The following is a 17,541-nucleotide window of genomic DNA, read 5'->3' on the forward strand; positions in this document are numbered from 1 at the left end:
AATTATATACCCCCCTCCCCTTTCGATTTTTTTCAGATTTTTTTTTTCGAATTCCAACTAACTATACCAGCGGATTATTCTCATCAAGTAGATCATGAAAACACCGGGTTATAACAGGATCTAAGCGAGCAGAACTAAGGGAATGAGAGCACTTTGAAAATCCGTCCGTTTTTGAGGCCAAAAATGGGCATTAAAAATGCCATATCTCGGCTATCGTAAAAGTTACTATCATGAGGATGGTCTCGTTGGATTCAGAATGACGAAATTAAGACAAAATCGTTGGAATTTTCCCGATAGCTCCCATAGAAGCCGAGATATCGCCCTTCAAATTTGTTTTTTTTTTCATTTTTCGGGTATACCTTCCCGTATCGAATTTTTTCACCAAACATTGATTTTTTTCGAAATCAAACTAAGAACATTAGCGTCTTATTCTAATCACCTAGATTACGAAAACACCGGGTTATAACAGGATCCGAGCAGAACTAAGGGAATGAGAGCACTTTGAAAATCCTGAAAAAGTCGTTTTCGACGTCCGTTTTTAAGGCCAAAAATGGGAATTAAAAATGCCATATCTCGGCTATCGTAAAAGCTACTATCATGCGGATGGTTTCGTTGGATTCAGAACGACGAAACTAAGACAAAACCGTTGGAATTTTCCCGATAGCTCCCATAGAAGCCGAGATATCGAACTTCAAAGTTTGAGTTTTTTCATTTTTCGGGTATACCCACCCGTATCGAATTTTTTCACCGAAAATTGATTTTTTTCGAAATCAAACTAAGTATACCAGCGTCTTATTCTGATCACCTAGATTACGAAAACACCGGGTTATAACAGGATCCGAGCATAACTAAGGGAATGAGAGCACTTTGAAAATATCCTGAAAAAGTCGTTTTCGACGTCCGTTTTTGAGGCCAAAAATGGGCATCAAATATGTCATATCTCGGCTATCGTAAAAGCTACAATCTTGCGGAAGGCCTTATCGGATTCAGAATGACGAAACTAAGACAAAACCGTTGGAACTTTTTCGATAGCCCTTGGTTTTCTTCAGAGTTAAGGTACTTAATAGGTCGAAAAAAAAAGCTCTCAAAAAGTACCTTTCGACTAAATCAATTTTGAATTGAGACCTTCATTCAGATGACAGCCAAACTGTAAGTTACTAAAAACTGAAAATTATAAAATATAATACTTAAACGGAATCAGTAATCAGAAATAACTTAAAGCGATTCTGGTCATTTGTGAATTCGTATATTGGAATGCTTTCCTTGCCTTCTGTGTTGAAATGTGGTCATGTTGAATTCAGTCATGGCACAGACATTGTTAATGTTTTTGCAGAGTATTTTGCCATAGTTTATTTTAGTCAAATATGTAATATTCCACCCGAGAATTTACCCTCGCTTAGTCTTACCAACCTGACTGGTTTTAATAGAAGGGTCTCTAATATTTAATTAAAGTTATCAAAATTGGATGTAGGTAAGGGACCTGGTCTTGATGAATTACCTCCTGCCTTTCTCAGAAACTGTAGTTTCATATTATCCAGATCTCTCTTTCATATTTATAATTTATCGTTAGTTATATAGGCGACTTTCCTGAATGTTGGAAAAACAGTTTTTTAACACTTATTCTTAAGGTGGGAGATAACATTGGTAAATAATTATAGACCTATTAGTATCATTAGTGCAGTAGCAAAGATATTTGAAAGTTTTGCGTGTGACTATCTTAAAGCCTCATTCGAGAAACAACTGGTGGACCAACAGCTTGGTTTTCGTAATAGTAGATAAACTGAATCCAAATCACTAGTATTTATGGTTTTCCTAAGGAAGGCCTTGGAAAGGGGTTATAGGGTGCATGCCCTTTAAACCAATTTCTCCAGGGGCTTTGATCAAAAGAATCATGATATGTAGATGTATAAAGTTAAAGCGATGGGTGTAAGTGGTCCACTTCTTAGATGACCCAGTAGATATTTAATGGCCCGCGTTCAAATGTTGCGTATCAGGGGGTTTTGTCTCACGAGATTCAGGTTCTTTCTGGAGTATCACAGGGTTTTCATTTGGAACCACTGCTCTTATTTATTAATGATATTCATCTCTGCTGATATTCATCTCGTGCCGTCATAGGATAATCACAAGATCTTTCGTTTCCCTCGTAAATGAAATAGTTTCGCCTTTAAGTATAAGCGACCTGAGCCCGCTCAGTTTTCTCCTGCTGGTAAATCTAATAATTTTCACCTCTCTCCAATTCGCAAGTCCAGTTATCACCAAATATATGTTAAAATACTTATGAAAAAATAAAGAAAGAGAATAAATATTTATTAAATATTTCTAAATTTAAAACTAAAAAGGTTATAAAATAACTAAATATAATGCTTAAAAACATATAATAAAAATAATTATATAAGCAAGTACAGTTCTACTCTAGCCATAAAAAATTGTCCTATTGAATCCATAGATACAAAACACTGGATGTAAATTGGTCAAAGTCAGAACAATGATGATTATCAGTTACCTCTAGCCGCGTATTTATAAAATAATAATTGGAATTTAATATATTTCAAAGAGAAACTGTAAATTGACAATATAATTAAACATTAATAGTGCTAGTACTAAATTTCTGGTTTAAATTGCAAAAAAGTTGACATGAATGAGGTTACTCCAAATCCAGTTCAAGGCATTTGGACAGTTCTTGTGAAAATTCGCAGCCATCTTCAATATCTAAAATATTTAATTAAAGTCAGGAAAATGAATATTAAATTACACATTTTATTGAGTATTACGATATTATTTGAATAAATATTAAGAAATTTAAAATATAAAGTATTACCAACTGATAAATTAGAGATCCATGAGATAAATTGCGATTGTCCTAAGAAATACATAGATCAAACCATAAAAATGTATTATTAGTAATTGCGCATATGCATATTTTCTTGTGTATTTAAATATTGCGGTAATATCCAGTAAAATAGGTTATTATTATAAAATATTGTATTTGAAAATATACAATATAAAGACCTTAGCTTACCAGTGGTAGTTATTCGTGCGAAACATCTCCTCGCATCTCTCAGCACTTTAATTCGATCCATGTCGCTTCCATTAATATGCTCTTGAAGCCATTTGATGATCATACTTTCCGATGGACTTCTATCCTCATCAAGCTAAAATAATCTGGTGATAATTTGATATTTGATTTTAGGAGTTTTCGGTCTTACCAAGTGCAAATATCCAAAGACACACTGACTAATACACTAAAAAAAAACAATGACATTCACATTTAGAGAGGTTTCAAGTTAAACCAATTATTAGTATAAATACATGTGAATTGGATTTTACCTGATTATTTTCATTTTCATCGCTTTCATTTCTATCAAAGTAGCTAAACCTCCTGTTTCTTTCTTTCTGATTTTGATTAAATTGAGGCCTCATATTCTGGTTTCCAGGTCGATCAACTCCAAAATTCATTCCATTTCTATAATCTTAAATTCAAATTCAAAATTTTATTATTGCAAATGGTATTTATAACACGTATTATATAAATGTATACTGTGTCCTATTTAGATTTTTTAAGATATAGCGTTGTGGTTTTCACGACCCTGTATCACTTTTTTCTAAAACTTTTAAAGCCACAAACAGAAATATTTCAACTACTTTTGTTCCCGAAATACAGGGCGGATATGAAAATGTTCACTTTTGGACATGTTATTATTTCTCAGGCCCTGTATAAGATAGAAAAAAAAATTAAAACTCCTTATAATAGATATTTTTATATAAGAGTCAGTGGCGGATTAAAAAAAATTAGAGCACTATTTTTTCAGATTAAGCACAAACTTAGTATTTATAAATTTTAGCTTAAAAAATCAGAAAAATCCATATTTATGTTTGTTCTTTAATACTAGGCCAGCATTTATTTCACACATGCATTTAATTATTATTTTTTAGAATGCCATATGATCTAAACCTATTTATTTAATAGTATTTTAAATATAAACTGAAAATATTACTCTTTAGCATAAACTTAATAGTGAAAACAAATGCATATATATACAGGGTGGCCATTTGAAAACGAAACAGAGCCTATTTTGGGTCCCTCAGAACATTTGCGAAAAAATCGTCGGACACGTCAATTTTTGATTCAAGGGGGAACCATTTTTTTGCTAGTTTCACCCCCCTGAGGGCAAAGCCCTTAGACAAGGGCACCCAAAATTTTAAATGGAACGGGGGGTCGAGTGATACCTTATTTTGAAGATATTTTTATGTGGATTATAACCCTAAAGTTTTAAATCGTTACTATTTGCCTAGTTGATACAGGGGCTAATAAAAGTTACAAAAACATGTCTAAATTTTTTATGAAAAAAAAAATGCCTATAAATTTAGCAGTTAAATAAATACAAAAAATTTTGTTCTCCTACATTGTGAACCGTACTTTCTGTTGTTTTTCTTTTAATAGACTTAGTTTAGTTGAGACTGTTATTATAGCAACATTTTGAAGTTTAATAGTGGTTGTCAGTTACTGCTGTCAGATCATAGTGTGTCAAACAAATAGCTCTTTAAAGTTAGTTAGTTACAACATTGAGTGTGATAATGGTTTATTAACTTGCTGAAAGAGTTAAAACAATTTCTCTTTTCTTTGCGAATGAAAATGCTAATAGAACTGCCCAGCTCTTTAACACACTACAACGCCCTAATCGACAGGTCCATCGCAAGTACATTTTGGAATTGGTTCAAAAATGTAGGGAAACTGGGTCTGTGGCTAATAAAAAGCGTGAAATGGATAATCCAGTGGTGAATGAAGCTTCAGAAGTAGCTATTTTAGGCCATATTGTGCAAGATCCTACACTGAGCACAAGGAAGTTATCAACCATGTCTGGTATTAAGAGAAGCAGCATTCAGAAGATATTAAAAAAAAAACAAGTTTCATCCGTACAAAATGCATCTCGTACAAGAACTACACGAAGACGATTTTGATAGGCGAGTACAATTTTGTAAAACTATATCTGAACAAGCCGCCAATGATTGACTGACACTTTCTATTTAATGTATGTTTTTCTAACGAATGCTCCTTTTTCCTAAACGGTACTGTGAATCGTCACAACTGTCGCTATTGGGCTGATTCAAATCCCAGAATATTTCGTGAGGTGCATACACAACATCCTGAAAAATTAAATGTTTGGGCTGGCATTTTTGGTAAACATATCGTAGGCCCCTTTTTTTACCTGGCAATTTAACAGGAGAGATGCACCTGGAGTTATTAGAAAATACAATTCATCCAGCATTAGTGGAGATACTAGAAAATAACAACGAGTACTTGGAAAATCGTCTAGTATTTCAGCAAGATGGGGCGCCACCCCACTATGCTGCAAGGGTTCGTCAATATTTGGACCAAACGTTTCCAGGACAATAGATTGGAAGAAGAGGAGCTATTGAATGGCCTCCTCGTTCCCCGGACTTAAGCCCGTTAGATTTTTTTTATGGGGCCATTTAAAAACTTAAATTTATGCTAGTCAGCCAACATCGCTAGACCATTTGCGACAAAGAATAATTGATGAATGTCGTCAAATCACCCCAGAAATTTTGCAAAATGTACGGGAAAGGTTTGAACAAAACCTGTATTATTGTATGGAAGTCGAAGGCCAACATTTACTTGATTGATTTTATCTTTAAGCCCTTTATTTAAAATTATACTTTTTAACATTTTTTTGTGACTTTTATTAGCCCCTGTAACGACTAGGCAAATAGTAACGATTTAAAACTTTAGGGTTATAATCCACATAAAAATACCTTCAAAATAAGATATCACTCGACCCCCCCGTTCCATTTAAAATGTTGGGGCTTTTGCCCTCGGGGGGGGGGGGGGGGGGGAAACTAGCAAAAAAATGGTTCCCCCTTAAATCAAAAATTGACGGGTCCGAGGATTTTTTCGCAAATGTTCTGAGGAACCCAAAATAGGCTCTGTTTCGTTTTCAAATGGTAATATTATTATGCCAATTTTCATAAATTTTATTTTTTATGTAGTACCATACAAAGAAGTCTAAGACACTTAAATCTAGTGATCTCGGGGGCCATCTAATTAGCCTGCCAATCCAGTGTCTATCAAAATAAAGAGCACTTAAATATTCTCTAACTACCTTTGAATTATAAGCGGGTGCTGCATCTTGCTGGAAATATATCTGATATCACTGTGCCAAAGGTGTGTCGTCCATCAACTCTGGCTTATTATTTTGTAATATATTTAGGTATCGTTGGGCAGTTAAGCTATCCTCAAAAATTATATATATAATTTTAGTGTCCAATACAAAATATGAAACCATAAAACCAAATCGGCCTGATTGCTGCCATTCAAAAATAATATGTTGGTTTTCTTGATAGCAATATCTTGTATTTTCTCCATTAAATATGCTCATATTACCTAATGCTCTTTCTTGCAAAATGCTTTTTTTAAATTTTTTGCATTTGGTTTTAAACTCTGGATTGGATTTCAACCGGAATACTGTAGCTCGAGATAGCTAACATCTTTTTGGAAACCTAATAAGATCTTTTTAGTTTTAAAATTTTTTAACAAAATAAAATAAGTCGATTATTTACGTGTTTAAATATAATTGCAACGCTGCTTCGAGTTTTTTGTTAGAAAGGTTTAAACATGAAGAGAAATACAGGGAAAAAACGTGCAAAGTCAGTATTTTATAAAATTTAAGATAATACGTTTATGTGTTTCCTTTCAAAGAATATTTTCATATAAGCAATTAATACCGACAAGAAATGCACTGTGTCACTGGATATTTGCAGTTTTTAAATAACTATGCAGGGAAAGAACGTGCAATGTCATCGCGATACTAGATAAAAACGTGTTAAGTCAGGAAAAACGTGTTGGGTTGAGAAAATTATATTGTTTTTTTTAAGCTCGTAGGTCAGTCTGCCGATTATTTTAACTGAGTGAACATGGCGAGTGACACTAGTGGTGACGAATTAGATAAAAAAATATGTGGACTATCTAAAAAACGTAAAAAAACTGGTCGTATGTCTGATGTTTCAAAAAAAATACGCTTACAGAGTCATGAAGTAGGGCCAGACTGTCATTGTAAGCGATTTCAGTGCTTTGAAAAAGTTTTACCTAATGAACGGGCTAAAATTATTAAACATTTTAATGAGTTAGGTTCTTGGGACGAACAAAGTGCCTATCTGAGTGGCCTTATTCTTCTAAGTCCTGTTTTCCAACGAAGAAATCGTCGCCCAGAAGAAGAAAGTCACTTCCGGCAGGCTAGTTACTTTTATAAGGTGAGAGTGCTACGTAATGAAGGAACAGTCGACATTCCAGTATGCCTTAAAGCATTTTGTTCACTTCATGGAATTACACGAAGAAGAGTTCAGACTATTCACACTTCACTTCTAGTCAAAGGAGTTGCTCCTAAGAACAACAGGGGGAAACAATCCTATAAACATCGTGCACTTAAAGAAGATATAAAAAATTGTGTTATTTCTCATATTCGTTCGTTTAAGGGTAGGTCTAGTCATTATAGCAATAAAAAGTCAAAGAAAATTTACTTACCTGAAGATTTGAACATTCGCAAAATGCACTCAATGTATAAATTAAAACATCCAGATAAATCTGTGTCTTACGAAACTTACAGAACTATTTTTTCGACTGATTTTAATATCAGTTTTGGATATCCCCGCTCTGACACCTGTTCCAAGTGCGATGAATTCAATGCTAGATTAAAGTCGCTAAATTTAAGGCTTACCCAAAACATCACTTTGGAAATAAAAGAGTTCCTAAATCGCAAAATAAGAAAGCTTACATTAGAGAAAGAACTTCTGTTGTAGAAATACTTTTATTTAAGTTTTTTTTTTAATTATATTTATTTCATAACAATTTAAAATAATGTAATATAGAATAGACTCTACTTTACGGGCAGTCACAGAAAATATTACGAGTGCCTCTCGGACACGCAACAGAGGCAGTCGAGTCGAGTTTTCTCAGTTTTTTACAGACAATCAGTTACTTTTCAGTCAGTGTTATCAGTCAGTTTTGTACATAATTTTGCATTAAAATTATTATCAATCAAGAACACCTGTGTATTATTAAAATACGCAACATTTTGGCGACCGTGACAGGACACAAACAGCAGATTTTTCAAGGTATTCAATTAAATTCATTTGCCGTTTGTAACCCCGCATTCTATCAAAGCAGCCATAGTTGGCTCCCTGCTTCGACACTAGGCTGGCGGTCGCGTGGGGGACGACGGACATCGACAGAGCGACGTTCGAAAGATTTCAGCGGGCAAGCGGTGATTGGTGGGATACGAGTCAGGTGATCAAGCAGCTCAGGTGGCGTGCGCCCCGCGACGAGGCTATTTGGTTGGTTAGCAAAGGACAGAAAGCGCTTCGACGCCAGGCGTCGCGTTGCATTTGTATCAGGGAATGTAAAGTTCATTCCATGAGATAAGTTGAGGTATCCTTTTTCCGAATATCCTATTTACCCTTACATGTTTTGATTGGTGTTGTTGTTAGCATTTATTTATTGATTTATTTGATTGTTGTTATATATTTTTGCAAGAATTTGAGGTTTTCTATAACATATTTAATTCATTTTTAAATTAAAAATGGCAGACGAAAATACTTTAAAAGTCAAGAAAACCTCTTTAAAAAGTCAGTTGACAAGATTTTGTAATTTTGTTGATAATTTAGACACAGATCGAACGAAGGCAGATCAGCTGCCTACCAGATTAACAAATTCAAAACAATTATTATCAGATTTTCAGTCAGTTTGTATTCAGCTTATGGCTTTAGATGATTCACAGAATTTTGAGAATGAGTTAGATGATTTTGAAGACAGATATTATAGTTCAGTTTCTAAAGCGAATATTTTAAATAAAGAGTTAAATGAAAATAATGCACAAGTAGTCAATAACTCTACGAATTTACCAGTGTCACAAGATGTAAAGCTTCCACCCATTGATTTGCCTAAATTCAATGGAAACTCAGAAAAGTGGTTGCAGTTTTACGATACTTTTACTAGTTTAATTGGAAATGATCCAAATTTGAGTAACATTAAAAAATTTTATTACTTGAATTCATGTTTAACAGACAATGCTGCGGCAGTGATTTCTTCTCTGGAGGTTACAAATGATAACTACAATATTGCATGGGCAATTTTGACAGACAGATTTCAAAATAACAAAATGATTGTGCATTCGCATGTTCGTGCTTTGTTTGAGTTACCGGTTATGCAAAAAGAGTCATTTACTCAACTCAGAAAAATGATTGATGAGGTTAATAAAAATTTAAGGGTTCTAGAATCTTTCAGACAGCCAGTTAGCGAGTGGTCAACTCTTTTAATATATTTATTAACATCTAAATTAGACCACAATACCAAGCGACAATGGGAGTCAGAAAATGTTTCCAAAAAAGCACTTCCAACATACACAGAATTTTTAAATTTCCTCACACAGCGTTCACTTCTTTTAGAAACGTTATACACAAACAGTGACAAACACACTAATTCCTCTCAGCAACAAAATCCTCACAAGCCAACTTACAAACCCAAAATACAAGCTTTTAGTACAAATAACCAGAACAGTCCACAATATAAATGCTTTTATTGCAAAGAATTACACTGAATTTTCTTTTGTAATAAATTTTTACAACTACCAGTGAAAACAAGAGTTCTTGAAGTGCAAAAATTGAAGTTATGTTCAAATTGTTTGAAAGGCAAGCATGCCATTGACAAGTGTATATCTAGGGGTTGTAAACTTTGCAGCAAAAATCATAATACTCTCCTACATTATCCAAACACCTCAAAACCACAATCAGTTTCACAAGTAAACAGTAGCAATACCAATGTTACTCTAGAACATCACGAAACATTTGAATTTAATCCAGACATACCAGGTCCATCAAATCAGTCTTTTCAATCAGCTACACCTGTTGTTCTCAGTTCAAATACGGCAAAAATTACTCAGCAAAACGAGGTTTTATTAGCCACAGCTCTTATAAATATTGCAGATAGTTTAGGTAATATGGTTGAGGCAAGGGCATTACTTGACTCAGGTTCACAATCTAATTTCATCAGTGCTGATCTTTGTGAAAAATTAAATCTCAGCAAAATTTGCATAAATATGCCAGTATCAGGTATTAATGACAAACGAACTTTAATAAACTATATAGTTACAACTTGCATTAGGTCACAAGTATATTCTTATGAATACGAAAGTTCGTTTTTAGTAATTGATAAAATTACAGAAAATTTGCCTGTAGTCAGGGTGAATGTAAGTGAATTTAATGTCCCAGAACATATCATATTAGCAGATAAAACATATTTTATTCCAGGAAAAATAGACATTTTACTCGGTGCTTCTATATTTTATGATTTGCTATGTATTGGACAAATTAAAATTAATAATTATTCACCAGTTTTACAGAAAACCAAGTTAGGGTGGGTAATTACAGGGAATGTACCTTTTATTAGAAAAAATGAAAAAACAATTTGTAACGTTGCTCTTAATGACATTAATGAACAACTCAGGAAATTTTGGGAAATTGAAAGCATTGAGACTATTAAAGGTTTTAACAGGGAAGAGGAAGAATGTGAGGATGAATATAAAAAATCTGTAATTAAAACTAAAGATGGACAATTCGTTGTTCCGCTTTTAACGAAACCCAATATTCAGAATTTGGGAGATTCTTTTCAGACAGCTAAAAATCGGTTTTTGTATCTTGAAAGAAAATTAAATAAAAATCCAGAGTATAAAAAGTTATACACACAGTTCATTGACGAATACTGTAATCTTGGACATATGTCACTTCTCCCAGCAGACCTTATTTCTAGAGGAGCCAACCCAGAGGTCTTGACAACTTCTTCACTATGGTGGAATGGACCTTCCTGGTTATTAGAAGGTGAAGAATGCTGGCCTAAACAAAAAATATTCTCATCAGAAGAGATTCCAGAGAAAAGACCTAAATATCAGTTATCAGCTCATATCAAACAAATTGAATCTTTTGATCTTATGCAAAGATATTCGTCAATAGCAAAATTGCAGAGAATAATTGCATTAATCTTGAGATTTAAACATAATTGTTTAAATAAAACCGAAAAACAGTATGGCTCACTTTCTTTAAAGGAGCTGGAGTTTAGCATAAAATTAATTATTAAGGTTGTCCAACAGGAATGTTTTCAGGCAGATATTTCAGATATTTTAAAAAACAAAAATGTTAATAAAAATAGCAAACTATTGCCTCTTACCCCCATCTTAGAGGATGGTATTCTCAGAGTTGGTGGTCGTATCAACAACGCAAAATTTCTAAGTTTTTCTCAAATGCATCCTATAATTTTACCCTCAGTTCATCATATTACTACATGTTTAATTCGGGATGAACATTACAAAAACTTACATGCGGGACCACAATCATTATTAGCCACATTGCGAACAAAATACTGGATTTTGTCAGGTTTAACAACAGTCAAAAAGGTTTTGAGAAAATGTATTGTTTGTTTTAAGAATAAACCTATTTTAATTAATCAGTTAATGGGTGATTTACCCGAGAATAGAATCACTCCTGCTAGAGCATTTTTACATACAGGATTAGATTACTGTGGCCCTTTTCCAGTTAAAGCTAATAAGTTACGCAATTCAAAGGTTATCAACATTTATGTGTGTATATTCGTTTGTTTTAGCACGAAAGCTACTCATTTAGAAATCGTGTCAGATTTAACTACTGAGTGTTTTTTGAATTGCTTAAAACGTTTTATAAGTCGTAGAGGTAAACCTTTAACTCTTTCATCAGACAATGCAACAACTTTTGTTGGTGCAAGTAATCAACTAAAGGCCATGTATGATTTTGTAAAAACTTCACAGGCTGACATTAATAATTTCTTGACAGTTGAGTCCATCAAATGGAAATTTATTCCTGCTCGATCTCCACATTATGGTGGAATCTGGGAGGCAGCTGTGAAGTCGTTTAAATTTCATCTAAAAAGAATCATTGGTAATCATGTTTTCTCATTAGAGAATTTTGGTACTTTAACATCACAGATTGAAGCATGTCTTAATTCCCGACCTTTGACTCCTTTATCTTCCAATCCAACAGACTATCAAGCACAACCCCAGGACAACCTGACTTACGTGAAGTTACTAGATTGAACAACTTTCAACACATGACGCAAGTACTTCAACATTTTTGGACAAGGTGGTCTACAGAGTACTTAGCCCAGTTGCAGTCAAGAACAAAATGGAGAACAGCTCAGACACATGATATTCAAGAAGGACAGTTGGTGTGCCTAAAAGAGGACAATTTACCTCCTCTCCAATGGAAACTAGGACGAATCAGTGAAGTGCATCCAGGCAAAGACAATAAGGTTCGCGTGGTGACGGTTAAGACATCTAACGGTGAAGTAAAACGTGCGTTATCACGAATTTGTATATTACCAATAGATGTATAATTATAAGTTAGTATTAATCATAGTTTTTAAGCAGTAGCAATGTTCAATGTACTTTAATTTGTTGTAAATATGTGTACTATGAAAGTAATTGTTAAGTTGGTATTACATATCATTGAAACCGCTGTTAACTGTTTCAAGGCTGGCGGCATGTTGTAGAAATACTTTTATTTAAGTTTTTTTTTTAATTATATTTATTTCATAACAATTTAAAATAATGTAATATAGAATAGACTCTACTTTACGAGCAGTCACAGAAAATATTACGAGTGCCTCTCGGACACGCAACAGAGGCAGTCGAGTCGAGTTTTCTCAGTTTTTTACAGACAATCAGTTACTTTTCAGTCAGTGTTATCAGTCAGTTTTGTACATAATTTTGCATTAAAATTATTATCAATCAAGAACACCTGTGTATTATTAAAATACGCAACAACTTCATAAGAAAAAAACAGAAGCCTTTTATGCTAGGAAGAGACAAGCTCGACTTCAAAGTAGGAAATCAATAGAGATAGAAGCGGTGGCCATGGACTACCAAAAAAACTTACCAGTCCCGAACATAACGACTAATGACGTCTATTATAAGCGTCAATTATCTTTTTATTCTTTTAACATCCATAGACTTTCGGATGCTGATTCAGTATTTTATACCTGTTCAGAAGAAGTAGCTAAGAAGGGTTCTAATGAGGTATGTTCTTTTTTAGAAGATGATGTTACTCATCATCTTCCTAGTAGCGTTAAGATTTTAATAATTTTTTGCGACTCTTGTGGAGGACAAAATAAGAACTTTACAGTGTTTCGCTATTTGCACTACCTGGTCCACCAAAAAAAGAGGTTTCAAACTATCAAAGTTGTATTTCCGATTAGGGGCCACTCATTTATGGAGTGTGACAAAAATATGGGTATAATTAACTGCAAATCCAAGACCGAACTACCTTCAGACTGGGTTCGGGTTTTCAAGGAAGCTAGAGTTAAACCAACACCTTATAAAATAGAAGAAGTTAACGACAGCCTTATAAGAGACTGGAGTGCATTTTTGTCTCCTTTGTATGTAAAGAAGTGTCCGTTTTTGAGTCGACCAATAAGAGAGTTGGAAGTCACTGTGAATCATCCAAGAATGATTCTTCATCGTAAAACCTATAATGGATCTTGGACTACTTCCATCGTAACTAAACCAGTCTCCAAACTCATACGAGGCCCACCTTTATCTGAAAAGGAGTTTCACTATCCACCACGAGCTTATAATGGTAAGTTTGTTTTGTAATTCCTTTAAATAATAGTGTTTTTGTTAATAAAATATTTTTTTAGGTAAAATTCCTATTTCAAGAGAAAAATACAAAGATCTACAGCAACTGAAAAAATTTTGTGACGAGAGCACGTTTTCCTTTTACGACAATCTTCCTGTAATACCCGCAAAGAAAATCCCTAAAATGAACAGAAGAGAAAAGCCCGTTAAAACAACAAAAAATGAGCGCTAAACAACAATATAGTGAATACGGTAACATTTAAAACAAAGTGACTTTGCACGTTTTTTTTCCTGTTTTTTTTTGTACTTTGGTTGGTTTTGTAATAAAATTTAAAAAACTAATTGATATTTTTTAATTTCATTACATAATTTAAAAAGCTAGTATACGGTATAATAATTGTTTCCAAAATCAAAATTTTAAAAAAATTATTAAAAAATTTATAGCGTTTTCAAATTTAAAATTTTATTTTCTCAAATTCAATTAATAGTGACTTTGCACGTTTTTTCCCTGTGATCTTCACATTTTATAATATCATACTTTTAAAAAAAAATAATTATTCAGCCATCATTATTGATTTTTAATGACTCTATGACAGTATCCATGAATGCAATAAACAAAACGTTTTTTATGCACGTTCAAGTTCATGTCATGTTCAAGTCATGTGTGAAAAAATTCATGCTCTACTATTAAAAAAACATAAATATGGATTTTTCTGATTTTTAAAACTAAAATTATAAGATTAGGTTGTGATACATCAATGTATTTAGAAAAAAAAATGCAAAAATTTGAGATTAGAATCTATAGAGTGTTCCATTTAAAAAATACCAAGTTTGTGCCCAATCTTAAAAACAGTACTTATACAGGGCCTGAGAAATAATAACATCTCGAAAGGTGAATATTTTTGTTTTCGCCATGTATTTCAGGAACAAAAGTAGTTGGAATATTTCTGCTTGTGGCTTTAAAAGTTTCAGAAAAAAGTAATATAGGGTCGCGAAAACCGCAAAGCTATATCTTAAAAATTACAGAGATGCCGTGCAAAATGGGACACAGTGTACATACATGAATCCGTAAAGTAGCGGATAAATTCAATAAAAATGAAATGGACGTTTCTGAAAAAAATGCCCAAACCCATCAATTTTAATATTGGATTTAGGGTTTTTCTATGTGGAAATTAAATATATGCGACTCAAAAAAAAAGATATAACGTCATCAACATATTTTTTTAATGGAAATCACCTTTTTTAATGCAGAATCAGAAATAACGCATTTTTATAAAGACTATGATACAAATGCATAGTGGTTATATCAGCAATTTTAAACAAAAATTATAATAAAATGTAAAATTAAAGAAGTACCTATCTGAATTAAATGTTTGAATTGAGCACCGTTAACAGCCTTATAATAGCTAAGGTGATTTAAAAATTCTTATTGAACGTTGTCAATGACATCTGGAGTAATATTTCTAATTTCCTGACGTATTTGTTCTTTTAAATCTTCTAAGCTCGCTGGTTTAGTGACATACACTTTTTAAGTGTACCCATAAAAAATTATCGAGGGGAGTTAAATCTGGTGATCTGGGTGGCCATTCAATGCACCCTCATCTACCTATCCAACGATTTGGAAAAATTTCATTTAGATAAGTAATTGCGAAAGAGTAATAGTGTGGCGGGGCTCCATCTTGTTGAAAAAAAAGATCACGTTGGTGCATGTCCGGTTCTTCCAAATCCAAATATTAAAGTCCAAATACCTCTCACCAGTGAGAGTATCATCAAAAAATTAAAGTTCTAAAACTCTTCCTTCCACTATACCGCACCACACATTGACTTTTTGAGGGTGTTGTGTATGACATATTGTGAACCAATGAGGGTTTTCGGTCGCCCAGTATCGACAATTCTGTCTATTCACATGACTGTTTAGAGTAAACGTTGCTTCATCAGAAAATATTATCCGTTGTTTACAAAAGTATTGTTATGATTACATCATTGCTGCATTTGCTCACAAAATTCATTTCAGTAAAATTATCTTCCGATAGCTCTTGAAGTAAGAATATTTTATAATGGTGGAACTTTGCTTTTTCATACTTTATGCACAGTAGATCGCGATAAATTAACGTTGGAAGCCGTGTTTATGATTGTGGCTTGGTGATTATCTTGTACCGTTAACAGAATGTTAAGCTCATCTTCTTCAGTTATTAAACCCCGACCAGCTTTTTGAGTATGCCAAATTCATGCCCGAATTCACGAAACTTTGCTTTAACTCTGCTTATCATGCTTTGGCTAATAGACGACCGATCAGGGTAAGTTGCAATAAACAACCGAACCACATCCTTTTGAGTACGCGACATATCTCCGAAACCAATCTTGCAAGAGATTTCGATTCTTTCACATTTGGTTACTTTTTTTATTTCATACAATAACAGTAGGTAATAAAGTGTAGTTACTAATAAAACGCAGGATGGCACTGCTTTCGCCTCTCAAAAAGAATAAACACCTCTTGCCAATGTAAAAATACCTCAAATAATTGCACCAAAATACATTTACCCTTTAACACTGACAACAACAACAACTAAAAATCCAAAATACCAACAATTAATTTAGATAAATATTTCCTTAATTTTACATTTTATCATAATTTTTCGCTTAAAATTGCTTATGTAACCACTATTCATTTATACCACATCCTTTGTAAAAAAATGCGTTCTTTCTGACTCTGCCTTCTCTACGGATGCATTGTATATCAATATCTAGCCTAATAAAATGAATAAAATAAACTTAAACTATAGCTATAATCTAGTTATAGTTATAGCCTATAACTAGTCTTAAAACTATCATATTTTAATAAATATTCCACAAAACAATAACACTAAAGCTATTAAAATAAATTTACAAGTGATCCTTAAAGAGAAAGCAAATACGTAGGTTAAGTCACAGAGTTAAAGAAAATTTGACTTGTTTCAATTTCACACTATTATTTTAGTGATAGAACAGATCAATATCATTATTTGCTGTTGTACAGAATTTGCTAAGTTACATGTTCTAAGGATTGGAGCATTAATTCAATAGTGAGGTTTGTCAAAAAGTACAGAAAAAAGTTATTTATTTCTAGAATTAATAAACTTTATTGAAAGTAGCTGAATTAAAAGTAATCCAATTTCAGAATAAATTATATCATCATCTTAGAACATTGAAAGGCTAAAATTAGTAAACAATAACTTTGTTTGAGTTCAACATGTGCACAGGGGCAAGGGGGGTGTTTTGTTTACAAACATATACATCGACTCTCTGTTATCAAGTCTACACGCATTTTCAAAAGAGGAAATTTTTAGCTATATATCAACACATATTATAATGTTAATTTAACTTATTGATGTTAGAATTTGAATTACAAATAAAAAGTAGAAATAGATATATATATAGACATTTATCATGTATGAAGAATGTATACCAATAATGCACTGTAAACTTGTACTATTACTGGCAAATAAATTTATTTATTATTATTATTATTATTATTATTATTATTATTATTATTATTATTATTATTATTATTATTATTATTATTATTATTAATATTATATATAGTGCATCCCAAAAGTTATGTCTAAATTCTTTTTTTTAAGTTGCGCATTTTTGTACGTGAAGTTTGTATATACAGGGTTGCTCAAAAATAAATAACGACCATCAACATGTATGCTTCATTTTTTCAAATGAAAGCACCTTTTTTTATTTCATTTTTGAATTTTGCGTGGAATTCTACGTATGTTTCATGCATCATGTGCTATACCTAAAATCAACAGTTATCGAAAAAAAGACGATTCATGTAACAAATAAAAAAAGAACAAAAATTAAGTTAAATGTTCAAAATGGCTTTCAT

The 17,541-nt window shown here is 32.8% G+C and overlaps 1 protein-coding gene across 1 annotated transcript in view; it reads right to left on the reverse strand.

The window, feature by feature from the left end:
• Positions 1-2,434: 2,434 nt before the first annotated feature.
• LOC126742322 (probable serine/threonine-protein kinase clkA) overlaps positions 2,435-17,541 on the reverse strand; it is a 42,166-nt gene continuing 27,059 nt past the window's right edge. The window contains exons 3-6 of the mRNA XM_050448967.1: positions 3,328-3,470; positions 3,207-3,242; positions 3,020-3,152; positions 2,435-2,709 (exon numbers count right to left, since the gene is read on the reverse strand). Of these exons, the coding sequence (XP_050304924.1) occupies positions 2,645-2,709; positions 3,020-3,152; positions 3,207-3,242; positions 3,328-3,470 (377 nt within the window). The 3' untranslated portion in view covers positions 2,435-2,644. The remainder of the gene's footprint in view (positions 2,710-3,019; positions 3,153-3,206; positions 3,243-3,327; positions 3,471-17,541) is intronic.

Source organism: Anthonomus grandis, chromosome 11 (assembly GCF_022605725.1).
Source record: "Anthonomus grandis grandis chromosome 11, icAntGran1.3, whole genome shotgun sequence".
In the NCBI taxonomy this organism is placed as follows: domain Eukaryota; kingdom Metazoa; phylum Arthropoda; class Insecta; order Coleoptera; family Curculionidae; genus Anthonomus; species Anthonomus grandis.